Source organism: Fringilla coelebs (genome assembly GCF_963513975.1).
Source record: "Fringilla coelebs genome assembly, chromosome: 6".
Taxonomy (NCBI): Eukaryota; Metazoa; Chordata; class Aves; order Passeriformes; family Fringillidae; genus Fringilla; species Fringilla coelebs.
In genome coordinates, this window is record NC_140034.1 from 25,230,956 (window position 1) to 25,251,111 (window position 20,156).

General features: G+C 36.6%; 1 protein-coding gene across 10 annotated transcripts in view; it reads left to right on the forward strand.

Annotated features, from left to right (window-relative positions):
* The window catches only part of RALGAPA1 (Ral GTPase activating protein catalytic subunit alpha 1), a 132,259-nt gene that overhangs the window by 71,016 nt on the left and 41,087 nt on the right, over positions 1 to 20,156 (forward strand). For all 10 annotated transcript variants that reach the window (XR_014616265.1, XR_014616266.1, XR_014616267.1 and 7 more), the window contains 6 exons: positions 1,131 to 1,265; positions 1,996 to 2,179; positions 9,803 to 10,667; positions 12,083 to 12,154; positions 13,101 to 13,224; positions 14,901 to 15,056. Coding sequence is in view for 5 of the 10 variants with exons in the window: in XM_084208435.1 (XP_084064561.1) it covers positions 1,131 to 1,265; positions 1,996 to 2,179; positions 9,803 to 10,667; positions 12,083 to 12,154; positions 13,101 to 13,224; positions 14,901 to 15,056 (1,536 nt within the window). In the remaining 5 variants the exon portion in view is untranslated. The remainder of the gene's footprint in view (positions 1 to 1,130; positions 1,266 to 1,995; positions 2,180 to 9,802; positions 10,668 to 12,082; positions 12,155 to 13,100; positions 13,225 to 14,900; positions 15,057 to 20,156) is intronic.

Genomic DNA, 20,156 nt, shown 5'->3' on the forward strand with positions numbered 1-20,156 from the left:
CTAGGCTACCATTCCCACAAGGAGCTGGAGTTCATCTGTTGTCCATTTTGGTGTTCAGAGCTCTGTTTCATCTTCTGTCTCTGTTTGCAAGTCAAGGGCTATTTTAGTCTACACTCATATGCCAAGCTACCCCCTTTTCCACTTGAGGATGCTTTCCATAATTGACCACATTTCCCCATGAACTACTATCTATCATTGTACATGAAATATCAAATAAAAAATTCTCTTACCTATTTTGACAAATGTAGTCCTAATGGGTTTCTAAATAATTGGTTAAAAATAAAATGACTTAGTGCCCTTCATGATTAGGTTTATTATAATTTTGAAGGACAAACTTGGAATGCATTATGTGAAATGAGTAAATTAGGTAAATTGATTTTTTTTAAAGACTTCTATTTACCTTGAGAAATATTTTAGAGAATCTTGCAGATATTTATCTGAATTTTCTTCTCTTCCACAGCTGAGTTTTAAAAATCAAAAACATTTATTTGGTCTATAAGTTATTGATGACTTGGTGTGGATTTTTGTCTTAATCTAATTCTGTTCCAGAGTCTTTCAAAACATCCCAAGAGGGAGATGATTCTTTTGCTGAGTAACCTACAATACAGAAAGCAGTTGGATTTCTTTCAGATGATAAAATATGATATGGTGCTGCATACCATTATTGATATGTTGTAAAGGATGTTATGTGTTACTTATAAAGCACTAAATGCAGGTGAATTGGTTCCATTTTGCATAATCCCTGATTCACTTTACTGTGAAATGTATGTGCAAAATGGCGCATCAGCCTTAATTTGGACCTGTATTATCTGTCTTTTTAAGAACAACACCCTACAAATCAATTTTGAAAACTTTGGGTATCCTCTTAAGTGTAGTATCTGCTAACAGTCATACCCTGATGAGAAACTGTTGAATGGATGGCCTTTGTTAAATACCTCAGTAGCCAGTTTTTACTAATGCTATAGGTTTTGAAGATACAGTGGTTAACAAGTGGGACCTGCCACTACTGCAGAAGGTTGACTTTACTGAATTGAAAAAAAAAAAGGCAAAACAGATAAATAAAATAAAAGTATAAATATGAAGTAGCAGTGCTGGCTTAATTGATTTGTAATGGAAAGTGTTTTTTCCAGTTGGTGGTTTCTTTACTTCTGTGCTTATTGGATTGGATAATGGCCTTGCCATTGAAGACTTTGCTGCAGCCTCTTCACACTACAGGAGCAGAAAATGATAAGACTGAAAGATCTGTTCTTAATTGTATATATAAGGTACATATTTCTTTGCTCACTTTTTAAGAATTTCTATGCATGGAGGTAGTGTCAGTTTCCATGGAAATGAAGGCAAAAGTGTTCTGTAAGCTGACCTCCATTCTACTCCTGAAATATAGATTGCTGCCTCAGTTCTTGTATATTTCACTGCATCTGCCTGACCTTTGGTATATTTGGAATAGTAGATTTTGGGTTACATTTTGGATGGTTAACCAAGCCTTTTTTTGTATTGTCATATGGATTGCAGATGCTCGTATTGTAGAAGACTAACTGTATATTTAATAAAAAAGGATGTAACTTTTATATATCAAGCAGTTCATTTAGCAATGAGAAAAGCAAAAGCACTAAGTAACAATTACTGTCTTTAGGAACACAGGAGAAAGGGGTTTTTATCCTTTTTGCAAGGGAAGGGGATTAAAACCTCTAGCAGCTTAGACCTAGCATATGTAATTAAAGAAGATAGGAGATCTAAAAATAAAGGTAGCTTAATGATTGTTTTGTGAGTTTTGTTTCGTTATTGTTAAATTCCACTTTGGTGGTAATAATTTTCTTTGTAGACCAGAGTTTGTTTCTGTAAACATTAAGCATCTAAAATTTTCCGACCTTTCATCATGCCTGCCTTCTAACAAATAGATTCTTAAAATGCAAATAAAAATAAACTTCATTTCTTATAAAACTATAAAGTATAAATTTCAGTAGGTAATGTAATGAAATTCTGGTTTTGTTCTAGGTTCTGCATGGATGTGTCTATGGGTCTCAGTGTTTCAGCAACCCAAAATATTTTCCTCTCAGCCTTTCTGATCTGGCATGTATGGATTATGATCCTTTTATGCATTTAGAGAGCTTAAAGGAACCAGAACCACTGCATTCTCCAGACTCTGAGAGGTCTTCTAAACTTCAGCCAGTCACTGAAGGTTTGTCTAATCGCCTAAATACATTTTCTTTCAAAAAAATTTTTTCTGGGTTTTCATTATTTAAGTGTTGGTCTGCAGCACAGGTTTTCAGCTATATGTAGACTCTAGGTAAGAACCATTAGTATGGAATGAGCAAATGTAATTTTGAGCAATTACCATTTGATTAGCTGAAATAAGTATGTTCTGGACAACACCAAGATCGATAGGATATGGATTCTTCTGTGCTCTGTGTATCAGCAGAAGTGTTAAGTACTGCAACATGGATAAATGTTGCTTTTCATTTTACCTTCAGTAAATTAATTTGATTTTTCCTTATTTTGGTCCTTTTTCTAGAAGAATTTTGGATTTTTGTTCCTGTTTGACATTGCAGTATTGAATGCTTTCCATGAAGTTTTTTAGCCTGTCATAATTTTTTGTTGATCTCTTTTTACACTGCCTAAAAACACAGATTTTTTTTAAAAGAGAGAAATTTTCTCTCATCTGGTTAGAACCTTAGGAGACATGGAAATTAACATTTTCTTCATAATTCAGAAATAAAGAATCAAGAATCTAAGCTACAGAGGACTATCATGTATTATGCAGTATAGCTAGTAAATATCAAATGGTTACATAGGGAAGAAAATTGAAAAATAGGAGATTAAGATACGAGCAACTCTGTGTAGTGCTATTCTGCCTCTGTATTAAGTTGTTCCATTTAGGCTTTTTTAAGGGTATTAAGAACCAGATAAATGCAGCAGTTCTTTGTAGCAGCTGTGTGCTAACAGCAGGTGATTTTGTGGTCTGCAGTGACTACGTGCTGTTTTTTATGTAGAGAAAATGGCTAATCATTGTGCCCTTGTCTAAGGCATGCTTCATCATCCTCAAGTACTTTTTTGGCCAAAGAATTCTAAACATAGAGCTGTCCCCTAATAAGCTCAGTATTGGATTGAACAAGTCTGATCTGAGAACTACTGGCAGGAGGAGCTGTAATTATTAAATTTACTGAAGAATGAAGCAAGGTACTATAGTTGGCTTTTCGTCAAATGACTGTGGCCTTATTAGTAAAAAGTAATCATCTGCAGGGTCAGAATGAAAGAGGCTTCGAAGGATTCATTCTGTCCTAATTACAGTCTCACCTATACATATTATGTAAAGCTAATATTTAAAGCATTTGCCAAAATTTACTTCCACTGCATGTTCTATTACAGTGTAGTGAATTGTAGTAGCTTTTTATGCCTGGCATCTTTTGTATTCTGTAATAATCTGTAATTATGGGTTAGAAGCAAATGCTGTGTGCCTTTTTTAATTTGACAATCTGAAAAGACAACCCTGAATAGATTTCTCTTTAAATGAATACGGTTGCACAAAGCCTTAGCATCAATATCTTCATTTTGCATTTCCAACCATGATCTTTTCTTTTATGATTTCTTGTTAAATTTCTTAATAAAAGTAATTTCAGATGTTGCTTTTATCTCTCAAGATAAATTAAGTTTCAGGGCTCTGGAATTGTAAGTTAGACTGTGAAATTTAATTGGCAGACCTACAGCATTATAACGCAACCCTGGTTCTGCAACCTTGGCACTTCTAGTCCCCATTGCCAGGCAGAGAATAAAATTGGCAGTGCTTGACCGGTTGCACAGCATCTGTTCTCCCTGGCATTGTTGGAGGAACGAGAGGAGTAAAACTAGTGGGTAAAAACCAGTCTGGGTCTCTGTCAAGACCAAGGGTCAATTAGTACAAGCTAGCAGCAGAACAGAATGCCAATGGGTCAGCATCTTTTAGTAGAGTAAAAGGATTATCATTGTATCTTTCTTGAAGGAATGGAAATGAGCAGGGCAGAAGTTACAGGGAATTCAGGGAAGTTGTACAAAAACAGGGTAGGAATTGTGAGACTCCTTAGGTCACAAGCAAAGCTGCAAGTGCTGAAATGACAGAATTCTTGAGACAGGGTGCTTTAATGGATGTGATTGACTTACCCTGTTATGCCTCCATTGTTCAAGGTCAAATCCGTCACAAGTTTTGTGGATACATAGCCAGAGCATAATGTGGTACGAGACCAAGAAGATGCAGGTCTTAGAGTGACACAGCTGTGTAGTGGAGACAGGATCTACTGAGAGGTGTGGAGCAAGCCATGCAATAAACAGCAGGACAAAGATTTCTTAATTCCTCTGGAAACAAGCGTATGTTGAGAGAGAAGATGATTATTGGCTTCTTTTTCAGTAACTTTACAAGTTCTGTCACTCACAAGGAAGCTCTTAATCTAGGATTATCTGTTAAATTGTTTTTGTTCTGCTTTCTGTAGCTGGTAAAGTGGTAGATTTTAGTATGAGGTATACAAGGAATAACTTTAAAATTGGGTATTAAGTGTATTAAACTGATACATTTAAACCAGAATGAACTTTTAGGAGGTCTCAGTAAGGACATCAGTAGGAAGCTTTTATTGCATTATCAGAACTTGCTGGCAGCAAGTTTGTGATGCTTTCATACATCTGAAGAATCCCTGGGCTTGTCTGTGTGAAGGCTTGATGAACTGTTCCTCTACTTAGTGTTGGCAACAACCTACTCTGGCTGCAGTACAGGCATACAAATGGTGGTGGTGGTTTCACCCTGGCTGGATGCCAGCTGCCCACCAGTGCTGCTCCATTATTCTCCTCCTCATCTATGCAGGGGAGAGAAAATACAAGGAAAGGCTCATGAGTTGAGATAAAGACAGGAAGAGATCACTCACCAATCACTGTCATGGCCAAAATAGATTTGACTTAGGGAAATTAATTGAATTTAGTACCAAGCAAATCAGGATAGGATAATGAGAAATAAGACCAAGTCTTCAAAACATCATACTCCTACCCCTCACTCCTTCTTGGCCTTAACTTCATTGTAAATCTCTACCTCCTCCTTGCCCCTAGTGGTGCAGGGGGATGGGGACTGGGGGACTGCAGTCACTTCACCACACATTGTCTCTGCTGCTCCTTCCTCCACAGGGGAAGGGCTCCTCATGCTCTTCTCCTGCTCCAGCATGGGGGCCCTCACACAGGAGACTTCTACAACACTAGTCCTTCCCACAAACTGCAGTTCTTCATGAATGCTCTGCTGTGGGTCCCCTTCATATGGCTCAGTCCTGTAGGCTCCAGCATGGGTCCTCCACTGGGTCACAAGTCCTCCTGGAAAGCCTGCTCCACCATGGGCTCCTCTCTCCACAGCACCAGGAGCCTGGTACCGTGTAGGCTTTTCACGGGAACACAGCCTCCTTTGGGCACCCACCTGCTCTAGCAGGGGGTCCCAGGGGCTGCAGGTGCATTTCTGTTCCATCATGGACCCCCTTGGGCTGCAGGGGCACACCCTGTCTCACCATGGTCTGCACCAGAGGCTGCAGGGAATCTCAGCTCTGCTGGCTGGAGCACCTCCTGCCTCTCCTTCTTCACTCACCTTGGTGCCTGCAGAGTTGTTCCTCTCATGTATTTTCACTCCTCTTCTCTGGCTGCAATTTCCTTTTGCCCAATATTTTTTTTTTCCTTCTCAACTCTGTTATTCCATAGGCATTACGTCCATCGCTGATCAGCTCGGGCTGACTGGGAGCTGGCTGACATTGTCTTCATCAGACACAGGGGAGACTCCTAGCAGCTTTTCAGAGAAGCCCCCTGTAACCCCCACACTACCAAAACTATGCCACACAAACCCACTGTTCTAATTAACTGCACCTAACTAGCCAGCTTAGATGTTCCTAAGCCAACCTGGACTGCATAGAGCCACAACCTGCTAATTTACTTCTGAAATTTTCTGTTTCATTTCAGGACCATAAACATATATGACAGAGAATTTTTTTTTTTTTTGCTGTTATAGACAAAAACATTTTGAAAACTGGTCTTCATAGATCACAAGTCTGTTAGAGGTAGTTGTGATTGGAAGGTTCTAGTAAGCTTACATGGATACAGTGGTCTATCAGTTATTGATTTGATTGATTTTTACCCCATTATTCATATTTCTCCAAACATATGTTAAACTCTTTTGCATAGATTGATTTTTTTTTCCTAATATTTTTAAATTTCTAATGAAAAAGCCTTCCCTGCCTGATGTCTAGTCTTAGCTTTTGTTTAAAAAGTAGAAATATAAAGTACTTTTCATAGAAGGCTTTGCTGTTTGCCATTTTACTGAAAGGACACAAAATGCACACTGAAAAAAATACTTTGTACATAATGCATCTGGATTAACACAGTTTTTGTTTAGTGGGGAATATTCTAGAGATGGTTTCTCTGTTACTGCATGTCTATATAGCTGAAGTTTAAGAATGAGACTTGCTTAAACTATGGTAAAATACAGGAAACTAAGCTAGGAGGGACACTCTTAGGCTCCCTCTAAACATAATGAAAGAAAAAGAAGTGTTTTCAGAGAGTGATTCATCCCATTGAATTTGAGATTAATCAGTCTGTACAGGTCATCATTCTTTAGGCAGCTAAAACGATAAGGAGAGTTAAATTCCCCCTTCAGTCATTATTTTTACTTCTGCATAACCATAGTTGCTTAAAACTTTTCAGCCAAAGTTGAATTAAAAAGTTAATCACACATCTTAAGGAATTGTTCATTCATGACACAGATACAAATTACTAGTGATGGACCTTCAGCCTTTCCACAAAAGAGGTAATTTCAGGACTGAGAAAAATAAATAGTATAACATGCTTCTTGTAAATTACCCAATGATCATGTACATATTTAAATTACATTGCCCAAGCCAGAGGCAGTACCATTGTGAAGAAAGCAGCAGTGTGTTCTCTCAGGAAGACAGGTCAACAAAGCAGTGAGCTGGACTGCCTTAATGTGTAAAGATATGACAGTTTGTAGAATTTGTGGTAAAGCTGTGATGGCTTGCATTATTGCATATTTTCATTTGCCCTCCAGAAACAAAGAGCATGATTTAGATATTCATTTTAAAGTTTTAATATATTGAATGTCCAGTTATTCCTGATTGAAGAGATGTGTTTCTAGGAATAAATTAAGTTGCTAAATTAGTTTAAAATTTTCATCATTTCAAAATGCATTACTAGGCTTGGGATTTTTCCTTTTTTATTCCTGGGGAAACCATCATCAAAATCTGATTTTCTATGTGGCAAAAATGTTTCAAGATTACTTTATATTATTTCAACATAACAGGTTGCATCTTACAGTCTACTTTTCAGTATACTTCTCCTTGATACTTCTAATTTAAGTATTCTGTGTCACTGTATTCTGAGAGAAGACTCAGATGTAGTATTCAAATTTTATAAAAGAAACAATAACAGATCTATGATTTTAATTCAAATGCAAGGTTTTCAGGGCAAGGCTGTATCAGGACTGAGAATGGATCTTCCAAATTTAAATTAATTGTTCCCCTCTTTGTCTCACTGCATCACCTTTCTTTTTTCCATGTGTCCCTTAGGCTGCTAAGGGTGTAAATTCACACACACAGGTACAAAACAACCACGGTCAGTTTGAGATTTTCAGGGTTTGGCACACAACAGTAATAGTAATAACATATGCTAGCAGGTCCTTATTTCTTCAGGTTTCTCAGCAGAACTTAACAGGGGGCATTTAACCTTTATAGAGTGGGACTTCAGGTATCTGGAAAGCTTGTGTGTCTCTGCTCCGGGGAACCTGGGAAAATATTACCTTATTTATCTCTGCAGTGGCAAGTGGTAAATACTTGGTGTAAGTATCCTGATAAAGATGAGCCACCCTCTGCATTGTCCAGGTGCTAGTCAATAATGTACTGACAAATTATTCTTCAAGCACCCAATTTATTTTCTCTGTTTTGTATAAAATCTGCTTCCAGTTCCTTCTTATGTTTCAGCAGATGGCACTATAACTTAATATCCTTGTATGCTGCCAGTATCTGGACACATAATTCAGCATCACTGAATGTTTTTGTATTTGTAAATTTTAAACCTCAGGAAGGCTATAGATGATAAAATATAATCTCTAATTTGCTTGTATTTATTTTCAAGGCATTAATTCATTAAAATACTTGAGTAGATAAGAGTTTTAGAATTGTGTAAATGTTATGGAGATTTTGTCAGCTATTAACTGGATTAAATGTTTCCCTATTTGCAGTTCAGATGTAGTGCTTCCTAAAGGAAGAGAATAGCCAGAATCCCAAACATCTCCTATGTGCTGTACCTAAACCTTTTGGTCTAAAAAAAAGACAAATACATACTACCTGTTTATTTTTGCAGTTGCTGAATGCATCCATCTTCAGAAACTGAAGATCTATAATGGCAGTCAGTACACATGACAAATTTGCCTTTATTTTTCCAGTTAAATCAATTAAGACATGTGAAATAGAAATTTGTTTATTAAACATTAGGTTTTGCAGCTTATGAATATCCAACATAAAGGGAGATGAATTCATTATACTTTACTTCTATGCCCAAGTGGTTCCATAGTCTCAGTAAATACTGAATGAAAAAGTAACATCATTCAGAACATTCTGGTTTGATGGATTTTGGTGAGAAAGAAGACGGGAAGTGTTTGCAGCAGTTTTCAATGCTCAATGTAATTTAAAATACATGATGTAATCCTGAGGGGAGTACAGGTTTTTAATCTTCCCTTTGTAAATCCCAAATTCAGGCACCCATGCCCAGTTACAAGAGAGAGGATACAGAAGACAAGTACTTTGCCATTTTGATCTTGTTTCCTCTTCCATCAGTCTTATTCTGCAGTGTAATATTTTTGTGTATGGGTTCTTCAGTGGGTCCCCTGAACCAGTAAATGGTTCTCTGCCTGAGAGTCACTTTGTCCAGCTCATGTATTCATGTAGAGTGGACTTGATAAGAATAGTTCAATAACAATATAGTTCTATGTTAGTAGGGTGTGATATAACATTAAAAATACCTTTTTTTGAATTTAGAAGACATAACATGCAAGTGGAAGGCATGCAGCAAAGAAGGAGGTGGCAAAAACCATATTGAAATACCAGTGCATCTCACAGGATGAATTTCACATAAGATGGGCACAATTAACTTTTCTTTCTCCCTCCCAAGGTTTTTTAACCTGAAGCTTCTTAAAATGTAGTTGTGGCATGATATTTCATTTTTAAAAATTTCGATAATGTTAGATCATGTTCAATATAAGCAGCCTAGTCTTTGATTTTGTACTTTAAAATTATCCAGTGCTATGCTCAAGCTGACCTACAGCTATATGCTCCCCAGGGAAATTAAGATGGATTAGACCTTTTGTGCATCTATCTTCCTTTGTATTTCTCAGTGTAATGATGTGTATAAATATAAAAATACACTGCAGTTGGAATGAACATCTTGCAGCACAGTTATGATCTCTACTTCAACAGCAATTCAAGATTTATTTTCACTACATAAGAAATCGTGTATTTTAGAAGAACAGTGCTGATAACAAAGCTATGGCAAAGGAAGTTTAATCTGTAGACATAGACATGGCTGTAAAATAATAATGGATATGCTTCTTTAACTGTTTTAGGATTTTTCATGCTGTTTATATAGAAGACCAGTGGTCACCAGCATACATATTTTTCTGTTACTGAGTTGCATGTATCCTCAGCTTGCAGCACTCATTGTCTCAGGAAGAGACCAAAAGCAACACATCATTCTCAGTGTTGTTTTTTGAACTGTTCTTTTAAAACCTGTGCTCTTTGTCTTGCAGTGAAAACCCACATGCAACAAGGATTAATTTCTGTTGCTGCTCGTACTGTGATAACACATCTAGTCAACCACTTAGGCCATTATCCTATGAGCGGAGGTCCTGCTATGCTGACCAGCCAAGTGTGTGAAAACAATGACAATCCATACAGTGAAAGTCCTGAGCTTTCTCCTGAACTTTTTGAGAACCCAAATCTTCAATTCTTTGTATTAAACAATACTTCCCTGGTGTCTTGCATACAAATCCAAGCAGAAGACGACATGCCTGGGGGAGGACTGTCTGCTGGACTTGCATCAGCTAATTCAAATGTTAGAATTATAGTGCGTGATCTGTCTGGCAAATACTCCTGGGATTCGGCCATTTTGTATGGACCATCATCTTTATGTGGATCTTCACAACAAACATCTTTTGCACTTTCATTATCTCAGCAAGATAAACCAGAAGATGCTCTTTCATCTTTTGAGCATGTGGAGGATGTATCTGCAAGAGATGGAATCACACTCCAAGTTAAAAGAAAATTTAGAGACACTGTACCAACATGGGACACAATTAGGGATGAAGAAGATGCTCTTGATGAGCTGTTGCAGTATTTAGGTGTTACAAGCCCTGAATGCTTACAGAGGACTGGTGTTTCACTCAACATCCCTGCTCCTCAACCAGTCTGCATCTCAGAAAAGCAGGAGAATGATGTCATCAATGCAATTCTGAAACAGCACACAGAAGAGAGAGAGTTTGTTGAAAAGCATTTCAATGATGTAAATATGAGGGCTATGGAGCAGGACGAGCCAACCTCACAAAAGCCACAGTCAGCATTTTACTACTGTAGATTACTTCTCAGTATACTAGGAATGAATTCATGGGATAAAAGGTAAAACTACTCATATTTTAAGAACTTTCTTTAAGGAACTGTGCTGTTCTTACCTTGATAATAGAGTTTGTTAACCCAAAAATATTCCAGGCCAGCTAACAAAAGAGAGGGGATGTGCATCTAAGACCTAAATGGCAGCTTTCTTCTGCTTTTCAGCCTGTCATTTAGAGAGACAGAAAGAAGGAATCTGTTGCATTTACTGTGATTCAGTCTTTCCTTAGAAAGTGTTGTAAGGCAAATTGAAGGAATCGTGTATTTTCTTTGCTTCCCATGTATGTTGCTGCAAAAATCATTAACTTTCAATGTCAGAATAATACTCAGAAAGTGTCATATTCTCAGCTATTGTGTCACCGGCCAGTGTCCTGCTGCTTTGTCTGCTAAAAGCATGCTTGCATGCAGCCTCAAAGCCTTGCATGTGTATTAGCTAATGAGAAAGATGTGTCCCCTACTATTTATTTCAACATTGGCTGTGCTTGAGTACTGTTTGAATATTGTTTAGAACAGGAGAGAACCATGTTCAATTACAGAAGTAATGTCTCTTAATATTATTAGTTTTGTGTGGGTGTGGTTAAGTGCATGTCTGCATATACATGGGGGTATGTACAAATATTACAAATCTTAGAATTTATGGGTCTTTCTGAAATCTTCTGCCACTGCTTTCAAATTCCATATTAGAATAATTGATATGTTTTGCTACTGTGAGAAGAAATGGATATTCGGTAAAACAAAAATAATCTGTGTCACTGAGGTGTCAGTGGAATCAGACAAAACATATTGGTATTACAACCCTTCTTATTTGGGTCTTTAATTCCTCAAGGCAGTCTGGTTTTGAACAGGACTGCTCTTAATTCCACAGTGTTTTGTGGGAAACATCTTAAGCACAGTGGAAAAGACATGAAAACTGCCTTTCTTTCTCTAACATATTGGTTTTGTTTTTTGTTTAAATTGTTACAGCTGGCTGGGTGATTACTGAGCTAAGTTCTGCTCTGCAGTTCAGCGTAGCAAAAGTTCTGTGTTGAATGCACCCACTCCTTACAGCAGTAGACTAATGGGAGTGTCTTTTTGTAAACATATGTATTTTATGGTTCTTCTGTAGAGAAGAAATGGATCCCAGTCAGATCCAAGGGGTTGATGGAAGAAAGTGGAAAGAAATAAAGGTTATACTCAGGGCTATAATGAATGCAGAAGATTTGCTGGAGTAAGAAAAATTGCTTGTATATATTTTTTAAGATGTCTTAATTTATATATGTTAAGAAAGGACTGTTGAAAAGGTGTTGACTGTTTCTGAGTTTTGCAGTCAACGGCATTTGTTGACTGTTCCTGAGTGGACCTGGATATGTTGTTGAACCGTTGTTGTACTGTTCTGTATCCATCAGTGAAGAGGTAATAAAAGAGTTACAAATTTCTCTATTTAGAAGGAGCTTTCATCTCCTGAAGAAAAATGAGAAGTTGCTTCGAGAACTCAGAAATTTGGACTCAAGGCAATGGTAAATTCTTTTAATGACTGCCTACTTACTTGTTTTAAGTGTGCTTTTACTCAAATGGCTCTAATTGCATAGATGTGAGAGTTGAGCTGACTTTTTTAATAGTTTTTTAAATTATTAATGTATTTTGCATCGTACTGTAGTTTTTTCTGTTATACTGAAGTTGCATCAGTTTTATTTGTAGGGTCAAATTCTGCACATAAAATATAATGAGATAAACAAATTTAAAAACACCTTATAAGCATTTGTGCATCCATAACATTTAATTCTTTTAAAACTTTGATATATCAAAGCCTTCATATTTTAAGTTTTGGCTGATTGTTTAGCTATTTCAAATGGTCCCAGTATTTGAAGACACAGACTTCTAGTTAGAATTGCAGCACAGAATTGAAAACTGACTTGTTTTTTTAGAAGTTGAAACAAAACCCAGTGGAAGTTGTAGAAGTGTGAGAAACCATCTCCATTTGTCCCAATGTCTAACAATAACCTGTCAACGGAAGACATTTAAATAATTATGATCTTTAAAAAATATGTAAAGATTCTTCATTCAGTTGGACAAGCTGCATTTTCACAATGTTCAGAAGGTGCTGTTGTTAATGGGCAGTGCAGTGTGGATAATGCCCACATTACAGGTTTTGCCCATGTCAAAAACCCACCTATTCCATTAGTAATTGGTACAGGCAGCACCACCCTGCATCTTAGAAGTGATGAAAGGTCTAAATGTTGTTCATGTATAGCAAAACTTCAGGCTCTAGAGAAGACGACACTAAAAAGGACAGAATGAGGACATGAAAATATAGGGAATATCCAAAAAGAAGCTATATAATTGTACTGTAATTCCACTGTGCATTTTTTATGCTTTAAAAGCCATGCTCTGTGTGTATTGTTTGCATATTTTCATTTCATATTGGTTAAGGCACTGTCATGCAATGACCATTCTGTTTTACAGCCGAGAGACACACAAGATTGCAGTGTTTTATGTTGCTGAGGGACAGGAAGATAAACACTCCATTCTTACGAATACTGGGGGAAGTCAAGCCTATGAGGATTTTGTAGCTGGTCTTGGCTGGGAGGTATTTATTAAATGTTTTTATCCTGGGTTTTTTTACAAAGACAATTACCAATATCTTCACATATTACAGGTCTTTGGCTCTTCAGCATTACTCACAAGCACTGAAATACACCAGTTTAAAAATGGGACTTAGAGGGGAATTCCTGGTGTAGTTTCATTAGCATTACTAGCCATTTGAATTCAAGCTCTCAACAACTGAAGAGAGTCTGTGCAGGCAAAGATAATTCTTTAATGTGCAGTCCTGTACTTGGCTTTCATGGACTGATTAGGAGACATCTTGATTTCCCTGTAAGCTTGTAAAGTGTTAAATCCATTGAAGTTTGAGCTTTGCTCAAATTCAGAACTTCAGAAAGTACAGACAAGCAGCTTCTCGCTCTGAAGAGCTATTCTCTTCTTCCTGCCTTCTACTGCAGGCATGTACCAGTTCACACAGTCCACTCTGCTTCTCTTCCAGCAGTCAGAAATATTGTGATCTACCTCATCATCTATGTCATCCTGCAGCTCTTAATTCACTTGAGTTCAATACTGCCATAAGGATTTCCTTTTTTCCATCTTTCAGATGCACAGGATTAATTACCACTGTAGAGTTCAATTTGGCACTGTTGCACAGAATACAGGAATGGCTTTTGGTCCTGCTTGGCTGTATAGGAAGCTGCAGGTTTTTTGCTCTTCTTGTGACTTGTGCTCATCAGGAGAGTCCACATGAGTGTCTATCTTATTTGTTCTTTGTGTTTCCTTACTCCTTAGGTATAAAAAGGACATTACCAGATTAACTGTGTGGATAACGACTCTGATTTTCCCACAGGAACAGAGGAAAACAGCTACAAGTCTGCTGACTTTCATGAATATAGATGTTTATTTCCCACATTCAGGAGGAAAAAAAAACAACACTAGTACCATAAAATATCCCTCTTTAGTTGTTTAATTCTCTTAGGCAGTATTAACTAGTTTAAAGAGTTGCTAGTTTGGATTAATATTCCACAATGAGACAACTAATATTGTAACATTTTAACATTAAACTCTGCATCCTTCAGTATCAAGGAAACAAATATATCCCATGCAGGCAGAGATAATATGTATTCACATCTGAAAAACAACATTTTGTAGTCACTGTTTTAAAGGTGAAACAGCACATTTAACATGCTTACTTATTTCAGTGTCAGACTATTTCCCATTGATCTAAGATTTAAAAGCTTTTTTACAAATTATCAGTTAGTTTCCTGAGAATTTTTTTATATTCACAGAATGAAAAATTCTTTAAAAAATATATGGAAGGTAATAAATTCCCTGACTGTTACACAGAGTTTTTCCAGAGCTCAAGTCAAGGTTGATGTAGTATCAGAGAATTTTAAAAAATTGAGAAAGCACATGTAAGTGACTACACTCAAATGATCAGGAAATAATGCAGTAAATATTATTTACACTATCTTTCCTTTCTTCTAATCTCATCTTTCCAGTAGCTTCTGTGGTGACCATGGAATATAGACCGCTAATGCACTGCAGTTGATTTCCAGTCTAGTCAGCAAGTCTGAACTCTTTTAGAAACCAAGTATAACTATACTGTTGGGAAAAGGATCTTCGCTTTTAAAGTTCTGTTGAAAGTGCATTTTAAAGTATAAAGAGTGTATTTATTACCTGATAATTTTTTTTGTAAAGTTTTCTGGTCTTTATTTCTAGGTAAATCTCACAAACCATTGTGGTTTTATGGGAGGACTGCAAAAAAACAAAAGCACTGGATTGACCACTCCATATTTTGCTACCTCAACAGTGGAAGTTATGTTCCATGTGTCAACAAGAATGCCTTCTGATTCAGATGACTCTTTAACAAAAAAGGTAGGTGTCTCTGAATAAACAGTGTTCTCTTGGTTATAAACCTAGAGAAATTAGAGTCAAAGAAAATCCAGTAACTTTAAAAAAAATCCAGCACAACAACAAAATACCATAAAATATCATAACATCTTTACCTGCTAAGTTGGTATATTGTCTGCTAATTTCTAATTTTACCATACTGGTTATTTTTCCAATCATTGGAATTGTTGGCAAGAACATATGAAAAGTGCAGGGAAGTAGTGGTTGGTGCAGAAGAAAAAGTATTACATCTATATGATATCTTAGTACTTTTGAAACCTTAGATGCCAATCAGAAATATGCGATGAGTGCTTTCTGAGATGACTTTTTATTCACCTAAGGGTCATGTGCAGGTTGTTAACATAATTTTCCCTTTAAAAAAAAGTTAAAAATATGAAGACGATGTTTATTGTATGTAAGGTGTATTGTCCTGGAGGAGGCACAGATTCTCAACAGTGATATGATCTCTTATAGCTGCATTAAGAAAAAAAATGTTTTTCTGTATTGGTATTTTTTTTCTTTAGAATTTAATAAATTCCACATTAGTGATAATAAGTTACAATCTTGAACATGTGTCCTACTATAAATGAACAATTAGCTATCCTCAGACTGTCCCCCCATCCTGCATACATACATCTTCAGATGTGCTAATCCATTCACTAGACACGTTAATGAGCACTGGTTGAAGTGTAATATTGGAGGAACTGAAGCTGGTTGACCTCAGCATGGACTTTAATACTTGTAATTAAATTAGATGGTAGACAGTTAGTAAAGAGAGAAATAGCCATGCCTCTGGCAAGCCTCAATTATTAATGACTTCTTTTTCTTTGTGTTCAACTTGAAGAAAAAATATTATTGTTCTTATTATAGACTAACTATGAATTCTAACTTCTCACTGTTCCATCTCAGGTTGGTTTGGTGGGTTTTTTTAATTAAAAATGCTTTTGCTTGTGTGCCTATTATGCTGCATCCTTTCTTTTCTTTATTTCCTGAAGTAGAGTCAGGGTAATACTAAGGTTGTTAAATGATTTATAGAAGTGGTTGATAGCAAATATAACTCATTTTAAAATTGCTACTGTTGCTACTGTTTTAGTATAGAACAATGGGGGGGGGTCTGTTTAAGTTGACTGGCTTTTTTATTTTTTGAACAAAAACCTGTTTTTATAAAACACAGCTTGTAATTAACCTTTCAATGTTTGTTTGTAATCTGTTTGAACTAGATAATTCCAAAGTGTTGAAAAGGGGGAAGATGGGTGAAAAATAGTTAATAGGTGAAAATTAATTAATAGTGAATAATTTGAAAATGCTGTGGACTTCAGCTGAACACAGAGGCAAGATCTCATGTCTGTTTCCAGGAGCATGTCATGAAGGAGTGTTTTAGACAGCTCAAAGAATGACCAGCAAAGGCATTGGCAAAAGCAGGTGTAATATTCAAATAAAAGTGTGACACTCTTCATTGGCAAGGTTCAGTCTACTGCCTACTGCATGCTTAAAACACACAGAGAAGAGTCAGACTAAAACGAAAAATCAATCAATAAATCTAAAATCAACCAGTCTGTGGGGAGGCAGGGAATGAAAAAAGGGTAAGGATGAGAAAGGGTAAGGATAAAAAGCAATGAGGAAGATTCTCCCACTGAGTCACAAGGTTCAGAGTGGATCCCCTTGCCAGACTTAGCCCCAGACTTGAGCAACAGTTTAAAGCTTTTTCTGGCTTGTAAACTTAACAGCACTTAACATTGATAGCTTAATTTAAACAATTTAACAAAAAGTTCTACTGTAGCAGAACAGTAACTCACCTGTAGGCCTAACTTACTCACAAAGATAAAGTACTTAATCTGAGAGCAACATTCATAGTACAGTTGCTATAGCACATTTACACTTGCATGCACACAGATCTAAAGGAGTATGGATGAGGTATACACCTGTAAAAAATTCTCCTTGGGTTCAGTGAACCATTCATGTCAGATGTCTTTGCATCTTCTCAACAAGTGAAGGGCTTGGTCCTTGAGCAGAGGACTATCAGCCCAGGCTCCATTGGTGGCATTTCTCAGCAGTCCTCAGAGTACAGCAAACTTGAGGGTTTGCTGCCTCTGAGGGGTGTCCCACTCAGAGATTGCTGGCTGCAGCCAGGAGACCTCAAAGGGTCCCACTTCCAACCACTGTTTATAGGGCTGCAAGAGAGTTGAATTTAGTCAGGAGAATTTTCCATTCTGTCCACAATTTGGGTTGGTAACTTTCTTTGGCAGTTTGATTACAACTTCGATTACCAGTTCCACTTGGACTGTTATTCATGCAAGAAAAACAAGCTTCCAAGGTTGTTGATTAAAAAACAGGAGCTCATTAGATAGCACAAGCTTCTGGAACCAGACAGTGTTTCTGATACACTGAAGAGGAGCTTAGCCCTTGTGCTGTTTGTCAAGGCCAAGCCTAACAAGCGTTTCTAAGTCCCAGGGATACACCACCACTGAGCACTCTGCATCTACATATAGCTGTATTTGCCTGGCAAGGTTCAGGGCTGGTCCAGGCTTCCTGTGACTCAGCTTGTGAAAATTGTGTCAGCTGGGCTTCTTCACAATTCCAGCTTGCCCCAGACCTGTTTCACTCCTGCTTTACCCACAGTCTCACTCATCAGTGATTTGGAATATTTGAGGTCTGTATGGATATGTAGAGTGTATCAATAGATTGAGATTATATTTGTGGCTCAGCTACTGGTTGACTGTTAAATCAAGCTACTTTATTTCTCTGTGGGTTTCTTTTCTGTTCTTCCTCAGTTTGTTGATTTTGTTCTTTTTCAGCATATCTTCCCAGGAACAGAGGCTTGTGAGCCTCTATCTCTGTTTCTTCTCCCTTCCCTAACAGTTTTTAGCCCATTCCAATCAAATCTAATAATGTTTAAAAGCTGTTCATTTTGTGTATGTTTAATGAGTAAAGGAGATAGAGTAGTAAGACTTCTAGTGCTCCTACTCAGCAAGTAAAGACTTCATGGGAAGAAGTATTAGATATCAAGGACCCAGCAGCAAAGAGAGATGTTAAGAAATTAATCCTAAACGTGAAAGAAACATCAGCTGAGGTTCACATCTTGGGATAAATCAGCAAGCGCTATCAAGAGACATGAGTAGGAATACAGTCTCAATTCATTTACTATTTCTGCAACTACTCATGCTGCTTGGACTGAACATATCAGCAAAAGGATTGTGTTTTATGAAATCGGCTCACACACAATCAAAGTTATTTGAGAGCCATGTGAGTGCTAACAGTTCTAATTGCTCTGAGTGCATGGACTGTTCGTGATCTTCAGAGAAACTTGGGATTTGAGCTTCTCTACAGGTCTTTCATGGGATTTTTTGTCTGCTTTATTCAATAGCAGAAAAACAAGCAAACTTGCAGTAGTTGTCTTCAAATGGCTGCTGGTTTTTATATTGTAAATGTGCCTAGAGGTACATGTTAGGTTCATCTTATAAATGGAAACTAAATTAAATTAAACCAAAACTTCTTCCTGCCAGTTGAGCCTCTGTAAAATCAAGATTCTGCTGTTTCAGGGGCTAAGCCATTTTAAAACCGATTTTCCATCAGTCTTAGAGAGTAGTAAATTAAACTTTTAAGTGTCTTGATATCTCTGAAGCATTTGTTTCTGATGATATGAACAAGAGCAAAAAAAGACATGAATTCAGGAACGAATGAAAAACTTCTGATTGTGCAACGGAGCTTAAGATTGAAAGACGTACATAAAATAACTATTTGATTTGCAAATACAAAATTATAAGTTTAATGCTGATAATCCAATCCATTCTGGTTTTGTTACAATTAAAGGTTAGAGTAAAAAGTATTTACACTAACCTTACAAGAACAAGCTTGCAGAAAATATGAGAACTAAATAATGTGAAGACTCAATTCACAGAACGAGAAAGGCTGTAGAGGCACATAAATGAGCTATGACCAGTCTAGTTCCTCCTTCCTTAGGAGAAACTTCCTAAAGGAGTGAAGGCATTGCAAGTGAGAATTTTATACACACAGTATGTAAATAAAAAGTAGTAATGTTGTTAGTGATTAGAATACTAATTAATCTTGAGCTTTTGGTATATTAAACAATTCTAAATTGTGCATGACATGATCCTAACCACATAAAATCGTTACAGCTCCCAGTACTTACGGATTTTTTTTTGTGTTGCTAACATGTATTGGGAACTTGAAGATTTATAGATATGAATTATTAGTACATTATTTTTTCATGTTACAGTTAGATACAAATATTGCTAAAAACCCGAACCAAACAAAACCCCTAACACACCATAGTTATTGATACAAAGTTTTGTGAAAGATTCATCTAGAAGGTGCATGCACTGTAGGCAGTAGTGCTGTTAACATTAAATGGACAAAAGTAGCTGCATAAGGCCATTATTTCATAAATCTTTGCTCCTTTTGTTCTTTTTGTAATAAAAACACTTCAATTTTTGAAGAAGAAAAAAGTTGAGTCTAGCTCTTCTATCAGAAGAAAATATAATAGCTTTTTTCTGCCTCCTTTAGGTAAGTGGGTATTAGAAATTACAGTAATTTTGGCAAGAGTTCAAGGGTTAATGTAACAGATAAATAAAAGGAATTTTCAGTAAATTGAGCCCTGCATTATTTCACTTGTCTTGCCTTTCCAAACCTAACTCATTTAATTTTAAAAAGTAAATACTTAAATTCTTCCTGACAGTGTGCTTTGCTTTTACTATCGTTTATTACTTCAATTATACTTGGTATCACTTAGAACAATCTGCCATTTGGAAATTTCAGTATAGCCTGCAGCTTAGTTTAAAGTCTGGCTGCTATTGTAACATGTACAGCATATGACACTAATGTATCAAAATTAGATTTGATCATCCCTCTTGGTTATATTTATTTCACGTTTCTTTTGTATTCAGTTAACATAAATGTATTAGGAGAGCTGACACATGATGATGGTTATAGAGTAAGAATATTTTAAAGTATTTTGAGTTAAATTTGAAATTTCAGGTAACCTAACAGTCAGTCATTTTTATATATTTGTTCTAATGGAGTAGAGTTTCAAAGCAAGCCTTAAAAAAATCTGTTTGTCTCTTTTAT